The sequence below is a fragment of the Calidris pugnax genome, unplaced genomic scaffold (genome assembly GCF_001431845.1).
Source record: "Calidris pugnax isolate Ruff unplaced genomic scaffold, ASM143184v1 scaffold18, whole genome shotgun sequence".
NCBI lineage: Eukaryota > Metazoa > Chordata > Aves > Charadriiformes > Scolopacidae > Calidris > Calidris pugnax.
In genome coordinates, this window is record NW_015090812.1 from 19,562,197 (window position 1) to 19,574,076 (window position 11,880).

The 11,880-nt window shown below is 39.0% G+C and overlaps 1 protein-coding gene across 1 annotated transcript in view; it reads right to left on the reverse strand.

Moving 5' to 3' along the window:
• Nucleotides 1–11,880, reverse strand: part of GPR88 (G protein-coupled receptor 88) — a 26,563-nt gene that overhangs the window by 12,298 nt on the left and 2,385 nt on the right. The window contains exons 3-5 of the mRNA XM_014938965.1: nt 11,700–11,870; nt 6,468–6,661; nt 4,241–4,388 (exon numbers count right to left, since the gene is read on the reverse strand). Coding sequence (XP_014794451.1) covers nt 4,241–4,388; nt 6,468–6,661; nt 11,700–11,870 — 513 coding nt within the window. The remainder of the gene's footprint in view (nt 1–4,240; nt 4,389–6,467; nt 6,662–11,699; nt 11,871–11,880) is intronic.

Genomic DNA, 11,880 nt, shown 5'->3' on the forward strand with positions numbered 1-11,880 from the left:
GGGGGGGGGGGGGAGGCAGATCAGCAAGTAGCTGGTGTTTCTAAAAGGTGTTAATAGGAACTAGAGATTTTCACCTGTTCATAGAAGGAAAATATTTTGTAATTTGTTATAATTTATTTTGAATTTTTTCCTAAATCCCTCCAGGTAGCCATTTAGGTCATAGAGGGCTTTTATGTTTTCCACCTCTTGGGAAGCATAATTTTTCCTATTTAAACTTGATGTTCTCCTAGCAGGAGGTAAAAAGGACTCCTGAGTCATCAAATACACAATAAAACAGGAGCTGACAAATTCAGTGTAACCTGAAATGGGAGGAAGATCTTAAAAATAATTGCTGTGAAATTCATTTCACTTCTTTTCTTATTTTTAAACAAAGTGCCATGTTAAAAGTAATTGATTTTTTGCTTTTTGATAGCCCAAGGGATATTTGTTTTGCTACTGCAGTGCATGGTCGTTCTAATAGCCTGATTCTTCAAATTTCCAATCCTGCTGCCCATTAATCTGTTTCCCTGCATATTTTCTACAGAACTTTTGACCACCTTCTTCCACTATGCCTTCTGTTTACAGGTTCCCTTTCTCCTAGCCTCTCTTGAAATATCTTTGGTAAACTTCCTAGTTCCTTGCCAGTATTTCTCAGTTATGTTTGTTATATCATTACCATTTCCAAGCAGGTATCTTGTGCTCCCATTCCTTCCAACCCCATTTTCTCAACTTCGTTCCTACTCATCAGCTCTATTTCTTTTCCAGCTGCTAGTCCCTTAGCACTGTCCTTGTAGGACTGCGGTTCTATGAATTTGCCTCACCCACCTTCTTCATATGCAAATTTGCAATTGTGTAAGCATTAAAATTTTGTAATTATATTAAGATTTTAATTTCATCTCGCTAGCTCATTTTTGGAGGTTCCCCAGAAGTTCCTCAAGCACCTCCCTACCAGCCACTAACCTTGAAGCTTTTCTAGCATTTCCAGATTAGTTACAAGCCCATCCATAACCCTTACTGTCACATTAATGACATACTGAACCCTGAAGGATTAGTATGGTATCCCATGGCTACCTTCTGCCACGATAAAATACTACAAAATAGTTAATTTATTGCATCTGTTTTGTGACAGATGCATGTTTCTGTAACTTCCCAGTTTATATAGCAACACCTCATCTCTAAACCAACAACTGTTGAACTCCTCTAAAAAAAGTACACTTCCATTAGCAAAAGACCTTGGTTCAAACACAGTGTGTGCAATGCAGGCCCCCTCATCTCATGAGCAAAGTATACCAATTAAAAAGCCTAGAGGCTGGCTTCACTAAAGACACCAAGTTGTTTGGCTGCCTGGATTTTATTCACTTTCAAATGCTGAGTCCTTCTTTAAACTCATTATTAAATAAGACTTCCCCAGATGTCTAAAGCTTAGGGATATTTTTGTTTATTTGTTTTGCATTTGAATAACTTTGACATTCTTCTAATGAATTCTCAAGCTTAAATTGCCCGCTTGCACTCTTAAATACTAATTATAGGTGAGGCAAAGGTTTTGGTTGACCTTACAATTTTAATAAAAACGATACCAATATATTATTTTCTGATTTTTATTTCTGATTAAAAAAATAACGGATGAATTACATGTATTAGTTAACTAAAACCCAGTATAACTGAGTAAAAAAAATTGTTCTAAAAATCAAGATTAGGAAAATTGACATATGAAAGTTGAAATATATGCATATAAAGATATATTAATGAGTGTCATATAATAACTCCCCCAAGTATTTGCTTGTGCAAAATTTATACTTTGGCAGTGCAGGTCCCTCTATCTCTGTCCTAAAAAATAAGCAAAGAAAAGTTTCATGAGTTGATCAGGGTGGAAATTTTTTCTCTCAAGCTTCCTGAACCCAATAAGATGAAAGTATCGGTTTTCTTTAACTACACAGATGTGGTGCATTGCTTATCTACTTCCATACATATTATCGTATTTGAGCAAAAGTATTTAAGTGTTTGTTTAAAAAACACAAATATGTTTAAGTTAGGTTGAGGCAATGATGCACAACTGATTTCTTACAGTTTTATCTGTGTAGGCAATGTTAAAGCCATTTTACATCTGAAATCTCTTTCATGTCTATATGTTTAAGTCTGCTAATGATAAAAAACCAAAAAGCTAAATAATTATATCAGTGGAAAGCCTGTTCTCTCCATAATTCCACTTCAGGAATTCTGACCCTGGTTTTGCTGATATCTGTTAAATTCTAGTGGTATTTAAACCAGATGACTTGCACGGCTTCCTCTTGTTCACCAGCAGCAGATGGTCTCTTTGGACCATAGTGCCATCTAGCTTCTCTTTTCCTGACCTCAGTAATTCTGTGCTGAATACAATTGTGTGATGTAGCAAAAGGAGGCCGAGGGAGCAAGTGTTAATACAATTGTTGAGATAGTCTTGAAAATTTATGTAGACATACAGCTGAATAAGGGGAAGAAATTACTCAACAAGCCTCTCAATAAACTCCTCTTTGATCATCCCTTCAAAAATGGGAGACAAAACTATGTATTTTCCTTTGGGATCGGTCTTATTGCTTCCCTCCAAAATGGAAAATCAAGATCCATACTGATGCTCTAGGCAAGTTACCTGTGCTTTTGTGAAAGCTCTGGCACCATACCAATACTAATACACACTTCACAGGACATCAAGGGCAACATGGCTGAATCCTCTCACATTGCTGAAGGCATTTGTCTCTTAATCCCTGCTCCCGAAGGAGGGATATTTGAAAAGAATTGGAAGATTCCCTGAGGTGGTAAGAAAGGAAGTAAGCTAGAGAAATATACTTTTCATTCATATGAGGAGGGGAGTTGTGTCTTCTTCCTTTATTATGAGATTAGCAGAGCAGACATTAAATGGTCCACCATAAATCCTTGTAACAGGCTATGTGAAATGGCAACTCTTTTTGGGTAATGGATTTCCTTGTATACACCTGGAATCTAAGACCCACTCAAAGATGCCTGGGTTTTATTCGCTTTTGCAATATATGCAGGACCTACCTATATGGAAATATACAACCAATCCCATCCCCTTAACAAAGACATAACCTCATGACAAATGTTGCAGTAAAAGAGGAGACAAAGACCCTTCCACATCTGCGTCTGGCTCACATCCTTGGCAGTTTCTGGTGAGCCAGGACTATACAAGAGCCAATCTAGTTTTCTTAATTTTTCTTTCTAATTCACTCATATACTCTTTACTGTTAGAAGAGAGATTTCCTGCTGTGTCTCAGGAGCATGGTTCACTTCCATACACTGCCATCATTACACGAAATTCTTGCTGCTAATGCCCAGTAGTAAAACAGTCGAGTCTTCAAACTCTCACTTCAGACTCAATAGCAAGATAAAGATTTTCCATGAAATTCTACTAATCAACCAAACTTCTTAAATGATTAGTGTATAAGGCAGCCTTAATCCCTAAGTAATTAACAAACTGATTGAGATTCCATTGCCCTTATTTCTTTTCACATAAACCACTCTAAGTCTGTGAAGATAGGAGGACAAACATGCTACTGAGTAGTAGCCATTGTAAAAGAGGAGGCTGCAGGCTAGCAGCCTAAAAAGTTCCTAAAGAGAACACAGAAACAGCAACCCTCACCCCTAGCAGCACCCACCAGCATCAGACACCTAAAAAGTGGTATTTCAATATAGTACCAACTCCAATAAGTAACGGGAATAAGGAACAAAACAACACCGCAATATTTCTACAGATATCTCATTTAAAGATAAAAATGTGTATGTGCTATTCTATCCTGATTATGGTGATCAAAATTATTTTCAAATTACAGATAAGATTAACATATAAGAAGCTATTTTATTCCTTAAGTTAACATAATATTTATAGTGTTAGATGTTACTAAATGAGGTAATGATTACAAGACCCTTAGTTTTACATGTTGTGGGTTTTTATTTTGAACTATTTTCTCCCCAAGTTGCATCCACACAGATTCCTCAATATGGTTTCCCTAGAACGTTTTCACTTTTGGGAAGAGAATTGCTTCATACATTTGTATACTTATGAGACAAATGGTTTTGCTTTTTTTTAGAATTAAATGAACAATTTTCTCCCAAATCCAAAAGAAAATAGACCAAAGATAGTAACAAAATCTGAAGAAGATACCAGATAATGACTTAAAATTTGTTCTCAGAGTTCTGCCCTTACATTCTACAGAAATCACATCATTCTCGGCAAGCATGTATTTTAGCTTCTGGGAAGACACCCTACCTGTCACCCACAACCTGCAGTCTTGTAAACATGTGTATCCCAGGAGTCTTGGCTCTGGTTCCTGGATCAGCTTCTGGACAGTAGAGGTCACCAGCCTCTGCCCCCAGAGAGACCTTAGGAGGCACAGCCAGAAGGCCTGGGGTACCACCTGTTGAACTGCAAAAGGGTATGGGCTTATCTACCTCACAATGCTGCCAAACAAGCCTTCACGTGATTTCTTTGATCTCTGACTAATAACTGCATTTTTTTATATTCTTAAATTCACAAACTCATCTGAAGGGATGTTTGGCAAGGCATAAGAAGTTCTGACAAGTTTTGCTTATCTCAAATGAAGTAAAGTCATAGTTCAAAAGGCTAGGTACTTTTTAATTATATACAAATATATGTGCATATAAGTATGTAATTTTCCTTAAATGTTACTAACTCAGAAACAAAATATTTTTCCCTTCAAAAATTTCAAAAAGTATTTGTGTTTGGGGTGAGACCAAGCATGGGACGCTACCATCTCAAAGATACATTTTTTAGCACAGTATGACTACATTGCAGAAGGGACTATAATTATAATCTTGACATTACCATAACGACCGTGGTTGCTATCAGGTGACAGGTATAATATAGATAATCAGTAGACAGTACAATAGCAATATTTAATGATGCATGAGATAGAAGAAAATTAATTCATGTCTTTAATTCAGCTCCTCAGAGCCATCATTGGTTATATTTGTGTGTGACTTTCCTGATTCTGTTAGCATGTACATAACAGCTACAATGAACAGCAAAGAGCCAAGCAAGATATCTACTGCAGAATCCAGAGAGCTTGCATTTACTCATCATATACAATGAGTAATTTTTGTGTTCTTATTTATCTCTTTTTTTTTTAACATGATAGAGACTTCTACTGTCTTAATACCATACAAAAGGAAAAAAAAAAAAGAAAAAGCTGATAGCCACAGTGAGAGCTATGAAAAGTGCCTTTGCCTTGAAATCAAACAGTAGTGAGGCTGTTCTTTTGTTTTCCCATGTTGCAGTCTACCAACTCTTTCATTTAATCAGCCCGAGAGAAATAATGCCACGAATCGAAAAAAAACCCTGATCTAGAGTAAAGGAACATGCTCTATTGAATGAAAGAGGAACAAATATGCTCACCGGAGGAGCTATTTGCTGCTATAATGTGCAGCTATAATGGCTGCACATTTCAAATCCTGCAAGACTTTACTGCTACATTTATAAAAAAACATTAATTGAAAGAGATTTTTTATGAAAAAGGACACACCTGCAATGAAGCTATTCCAATAGATAGCAATGGATGAAATGTAACAGAAGACAAAGGAGTAACACTCAAACATAGATATGAAGAAGTACTATTCATATATCTTCACAATTTTTCTGGTTATTACTTCTGTTCAAACCTTGCTGCTCCTGTCTCCACACATACAACACTGCTACAGCCATTTCACTGAGCCTTAGAATGAAAGATGCAAAGTTTATAAAGAATCACAGAAACAGTGTTTTATAAAATGACATCAAAGACAGTGTCAGATGCTGTAGGGTGAGAAGAAAGTGCCAGCACCGTGGTACACTGAGGCAAGGCAGACAAAGGGGGCAGAAGAAAACAGAGAGGACACTTCACTGTGACACCTCAGCAGAACAAACATGAAGCAAAGTTTGTGTAACGCTTTGCAAAACTCTGGCTATTCTTTGATTCTCTCGTTGGCTCTCAGGCTCTCTCTTTCATAGTTTTCTTCTGTTGGTAATGCTCACTTCATTGTTTTCAGGACACTGCACCTCCATCACATCATTAGCTTCAGAAAAGATCAGGATGGATGCAGCTCTTGCCTGACATGTATCTGCACTTTTAATTCTGCCCCGAGTCTGTCACAGGACAGGTGACGACTCCAGACAACCTGATGACACCTATTAAGAAATTTACATCTGAGATAGCAGATATATGAAGCTATGAATTAAATAACAAGATATCAAAGACATCTCTTCCAGGTATGGTAGTTCCTGCTGTTTCTCCCCACAGGACTGCACTTCCACTTTTCTCACTCAGCTGCTCTCTGAAATCTCAGGAAAAGAGGGAACAGAAAAGCCAAGTCCTGCTGCAGTAATAAAAATACTGCACAGCTATTTTTCACAAATATTAACACCTTCCCTAATGGCAATATCACAGGCAAACACCACCAGCGTGTCCATACAGAAAACAGCAAATGTGACAACCACCTACGGTATGGCTTGACGATGCCATTTTTCACCTGCAGCTCTTTCACTTTGTAGGGCTGCCCCCGAACACAAGGCGTCTTTGGTCCTAAGTAAAGCTTTTCAATAATAGCAGCTCTGTCTTTGTTCCTTTTGTCTTGGTCCTTGAACCACAGGAGCTGGTTCTGCCTAGTGAGAATATTTCTTTCTTCCTTTGTGTTTCTTTAATAATTAATACTAAATATGGGTTTCATCTGCTGCAACTTCTAAAGCAGCAGGAAAACTTTTGAAGCAGAGCATGATCTTACAGAAGTATAGAAAAATTATGGCAGAGGCACATTTCTGCTATTCATTATTTCAACCACAAAGGCATAGTTCAGCATGCTGAAGCCTATGGTGCTACACAGCTCCCTTGCTTAGCTTGAGCTCCCCCTCCAACAGGAAGTTTGCTTTCCTTCCAAACAACTCTGAAAAGCTTGACTCTATACTTGTGATAGGCTTGGTGTGGGGTTGCAGGTTAGATATCCCATAACTTTCCCTAAACACCACAGAGTTACCCTTCTTGGGGTGGTCATTTATGTTTCTTCAGAAACCCAAAGCTTCAGGCCAGAAAGCAGCCACAAGTCATTGTTCTTCAGGATTATTCTGTTTCCAGCTCTTTAATTTCATGAATACCTGCCCAGACTGGGTGTAGGGCAAAAACTGCACAGGGAGTCTTGCCATATTGAACTCATCACCGATAAATAAACAAGGTGGCTCCCAGTCTTAAAGCTGAGCTATTTTCCTTTAAAGTCACATTTTCTAAGCCAGAAGAGATCATTAGATCACCTTGTATGCTAACAGATTGGTCTAGAATACTTGTATTAGGGTGTGTATTCTGCAGTGAGGTCACTGTTGATGTTAATCATAATGAGCTCTTCAGCTACAAAGGTTTTTTCTCCAGCCTTCAAACTATTTGTGAATTTTTTCTACATTACCCCTGTTTTTTACATAGCCTTAATCAAATGCAAGTATCTGTAAATACAGACACAGCATTTGTCCATTACTCAACACAGGAAAAAAAACCACCTTCAAAGCCTACTCAGCCTTAAGTAGAAATTTAACTGTGTGGGATCTGCCCCCCAGCTCTTAAGTCTTAGTTTACATTTGTCTCCCAAAACTTGCACTGCTCAAGGCGTCATGTCCTGATCAGCAGGATCAAGTACTTTTCCCTTGGTGAAGGAAATCACAGAAAATACTGAAGAAAGGGAAAAAGAAGAAAGAAAATAGACTATTACCCTGGTAAAATGATGACAGTGCATGGGAAGGATTGACATAAAAGAGCAAAAAAAGGTAGCTTTCTTAGAAGTTAAACAGTCACGAGAAAAGCTATTTTCGCTGCCATTTGGGAAGGGGACTTCTGAATTTAAAGAATACTGCAATAATCTAGTTATGTGATTTAAGATGAAATAGAAAGCTAAAGTATATGTTGTCACTTTTTTCTTTAATGAAATGCTACACTTAAACGTCTTCATTTGAAAATAATCTGTATGTGGGTTTTTTTAAAAATAGCATCAATTTGGTAGTTAGAAAAAAAAGGTTCACAGCGTGCTTATGGCTGACTGAATCTGGAGGTTAGCTAAGATGTTATCCCTGCCTGTAAGTCCAGCAATGCTGCTGAATGCACTCTCCATAAGAACTGCTGATGCAATTTATACCTTTAGTCTTTTTTCATCCCAGAGGGTAAAGAAAATCTGCTGGTGTATGGAATGCTTTGTTAAAAGAAGAAATTGAGAATACAATTGCATGGTTTTATTTATTAAGAAAAGCATAGAATTCTGTTTCTTCACATATATAAAGAATCAAACAATTTGAGATGGTTTATGTCATCATGATCCCAGGCCTCTTTTGGCTTTCAGACTTTCCTCTGTGTTGTTTCTCAGAATGACACTGTTAGTGCCCCTGCCCTGCTATCTTTATCTCCTCGTGTTGTATTTTCCCAGCTTCACTTTGCTGCCTGTATTTTTTTATGCAGCTTTGTTTAGGGCAATGATTGTCCAGTGGCGAAGGCCCATATTATTGTAGCTACCTGATTCCACATAGCAGCTCAATGGCTTTTTGCAACTAGCTTAAATTAAGGGTAACTTCAAAAGATTTAATACAAACTATAATTTCACGAACACCTCTCCAAGCAATTTTCACAAATAGCCTTCTTTTAGGGTCTTATTCTAAACCATCACAATTTTACCTTCAAAAAGCAGGTCCCACACATATTTCAGCATGGGCAAACCACAAACTGAGTGGCAGATTTCCTTAGGCCGTAATGGCTGTTTTCAAGCCACACCAGTATAACTGGCCACAATTCACCCAGCCTGTTACAAACTCCTAGCTGCTCATTTCCAGAAGCCCTGAGAAAATTGCAAAGGAATAGGCACCTATTGCACATGAACAACATGGCTGATCTGCACTAGTGGATAATAAATCCAATGCTTTAATGAGATCACACCCCTCATCTAATACACGTGAAGCCAGCTGACCACGCTCAGACAACTTGCTTGGCACAACACCAGAGCAAAGGAGAACCTCGCCTGAATTGCTGACAGGATTTCCCACCATCTTCATTTACAGCTCTTGAAAGATTGTTTGGTTGAGACACTTGAAAGGACAATTGGCAACATATCCCTTGCATTTGTAAATTAGTTGAGCATGTTAGAAATTCATCATGAAGAAAAGTCACCATTAAACTAGCAGTGGGCACATTTGAATCAGCTGTAAAAGTAAAGCATAGATGCCAAAAACTGAGAGTCAGATCAGTTTTCTCAACCAAGAAGCAGTACCACAGAGCCAGGAGAAGCTGAGCTAAGCCAAGCTTTCATTGCAATTCACCAAGGAGTATTTACAATGTGGAAATACAAAGAATATGGCTGTCGAACAAGGCATACAGGACTTTTCTGAGCAGTAATTTCTCAGAGAAAGTAATCTTGTGACAATTACTCTTTCTTAATTACTTTAAATGCAAATTATTTTCTGTGTAATGTTATTTAGGTCACCTGAGTATATTAAAACAGTCAAAGATTTACAGTCAGATGTAATTACATCAAACTTTCCAAGGGATTTCCAGCTGTTCTCTGGAATTAATGCATAGCATAAGGATAGCTGACTGGAGTTTTGTACATGATAGCATTTTTATACATGTTTGCATTTAAAACGTAGTCTATATAAAATACAGGCATTTCAGATTTAACTTGCATGCTACTTTACATGGGAAGAAGCCCAGAAGTTCCAGTTATCTGATATTTGGACATGGAATTCTGAAACAGGTTATTGCTTTAAATCCAGACTAACACGTTCCATAGCCAAAATGAGGGGAGGGGGTGTACTCTATTTTTTTCATTTTAAAGTTTGTTCTTCTCTTATGGCCCCAGTACTGAGCTTTACCAAGCATCTTCAGTTCCTTCAGCCGTGGTGGGAAGTGGCGATGTGCACCCTTCTGTGGGTTCCAGCCTAAGGATTACTTTATAGTAAAACAGTGTCTTACCCCTGGGTGGCCCTTGGTTTACCTTTATTCTGGCAGCGATCCAGAATATTTTCCAGAATTTGTATAGATGTGGTTGGAACAGTTTTCCTTCTCCATTTGCTGCCCAAAGCTAGTAAAAGCAGTCACTGTGATATGATGAGAGATTATAACAAGGATACAGTGGCTCCTCCACTCTCCAAGACATGTGCACAGTGTTGATAAAAATAAATCTTGCATATCTTGTATGTTTGTGTTTCCTTGCTAGCCCTCCCCATCTTTCCGATGCTGTCACTCAGTGGCACACTGTCTCTCACACTCTCTCCAAGATGGAGAAAGCAGCTCTCTGTAAGCCTCAAACTCTAGGAAACTTCTCTTACTTTTCCACAGGTCCTTCTAAGTGGCTAAAGATGTTTTCAAAATATTAAGACATTTTCAGGATGTCAAGATAATGTCATGATTTTTTTTCCTTTTGAGGCCTTGGTTCCTTGTCTTTGCCAAATCCTCACCTCAAGAAGAATCTTTGTTGTGACGATGGCAAACTTTTTTTTATTTAGAAAAATAAAATATTGATGTGGGGATTTCAGATATATTATCGTACCACAGATCCCTAACAGGTCTTAGACTTGGGGAAAAAAAATGAGATTCTTCCCTTCCTCTTAAAGCAATTTCTGTTGAAACTCAAACCCCATCAGGTAAGACAAGAAAAGCATGGAACATTACAAAATATGGCCATAGGGTATTTTATATTATACCCATCATATTTGTCTCTTTCTTGTTATTGTCCCATCATTCAAATATCCTCATTAGAGCTGCCGAGCTCATATTAATACCCGCCACCCAGTGCGACAAACTCCTGTTGTGAAGAACTTTCCTATGTTCCCATGTGCTCATTCTTCTTCTCGAGATAGCGCAATTTAGGTGATACTGCTCGTGGATGCTCATGGATTCAGAAAACAACTACCTTCTTCCAGTCTTTTGTGCCAAAAGGCAAACAGAGCGCTAAGTATCGTCACCACAAGAACAACAGCAACAACGTGTGAAAAGAGGAAGGAGGTGGTCAAGCAACAGAGAAGGTAACACAGGTGTTTCAGGTCCATTCCTGGGAGGAAAGAGGCTTCAGCACTCACCACCAGTTTGTTTCCCTCACCACCCTACGTGCGAGGGGAGCTGTCGCCGTTCCAAATGCCACACAGAATCTGTCATTTTATATTTAGCAGAGGCAATCGCACTTCAGCAATAACATATTTAATAGAAACACAATAAACTGCTAACTCAACAGGTGACAGGTTAGATGGACAACACTGGTCTTCATATTGCATTGTATTTTATCAAGTGCGTTACCACAGGCAGAAGCCTTGTCAAAACAGGCCTTATATAAAGAGCTTTCAAAACAAAATATCCAAACCAGATCACCACAAAGGTGTATGTGTTTTTCTTAACAACAGTTTCCACAAACAGCAACGTCCAGAGGTTTGCCAGGGGAAAGCTGAGGGAAGGTGCTGCATGGAGCACAGTAACCTGGGGGAAAGGACGGGGTTGTGTGTGTGTGTGTGCACGTGTGTGTGTAGTGAGACACCTGCCAGTTCTTCACAAAGTGAACTTTGTGTTCAGCGAGCTTACTTCAAAGAATTACTTCAAATGCTGAAATTACAAAGATTTTCTAAAAACAAACTTGCAGTAAGTCTCAAAAAGAGCTGTCTAGGTGCCTGAGTCATATTGAAACCTTTAAAGCATAACAACAGTTACGTACGTTGACATATTTACCGGTTATCCCAGATTTCTGGATCTGGCTGCAGTCCTGGCCGGCCCCCGGGGGCGGGCGGCTGCCGTCGGGGGGAGCGGCGCTGAGGGGGCGGGCAGGGCCGTGCTGCGGGCGGGCGGGAGACCCCCAGCCCAGCGCCCGTCCCGCTGCCCCGGAGAAGCCGCCAGGGCTGCCTGCCGGTGC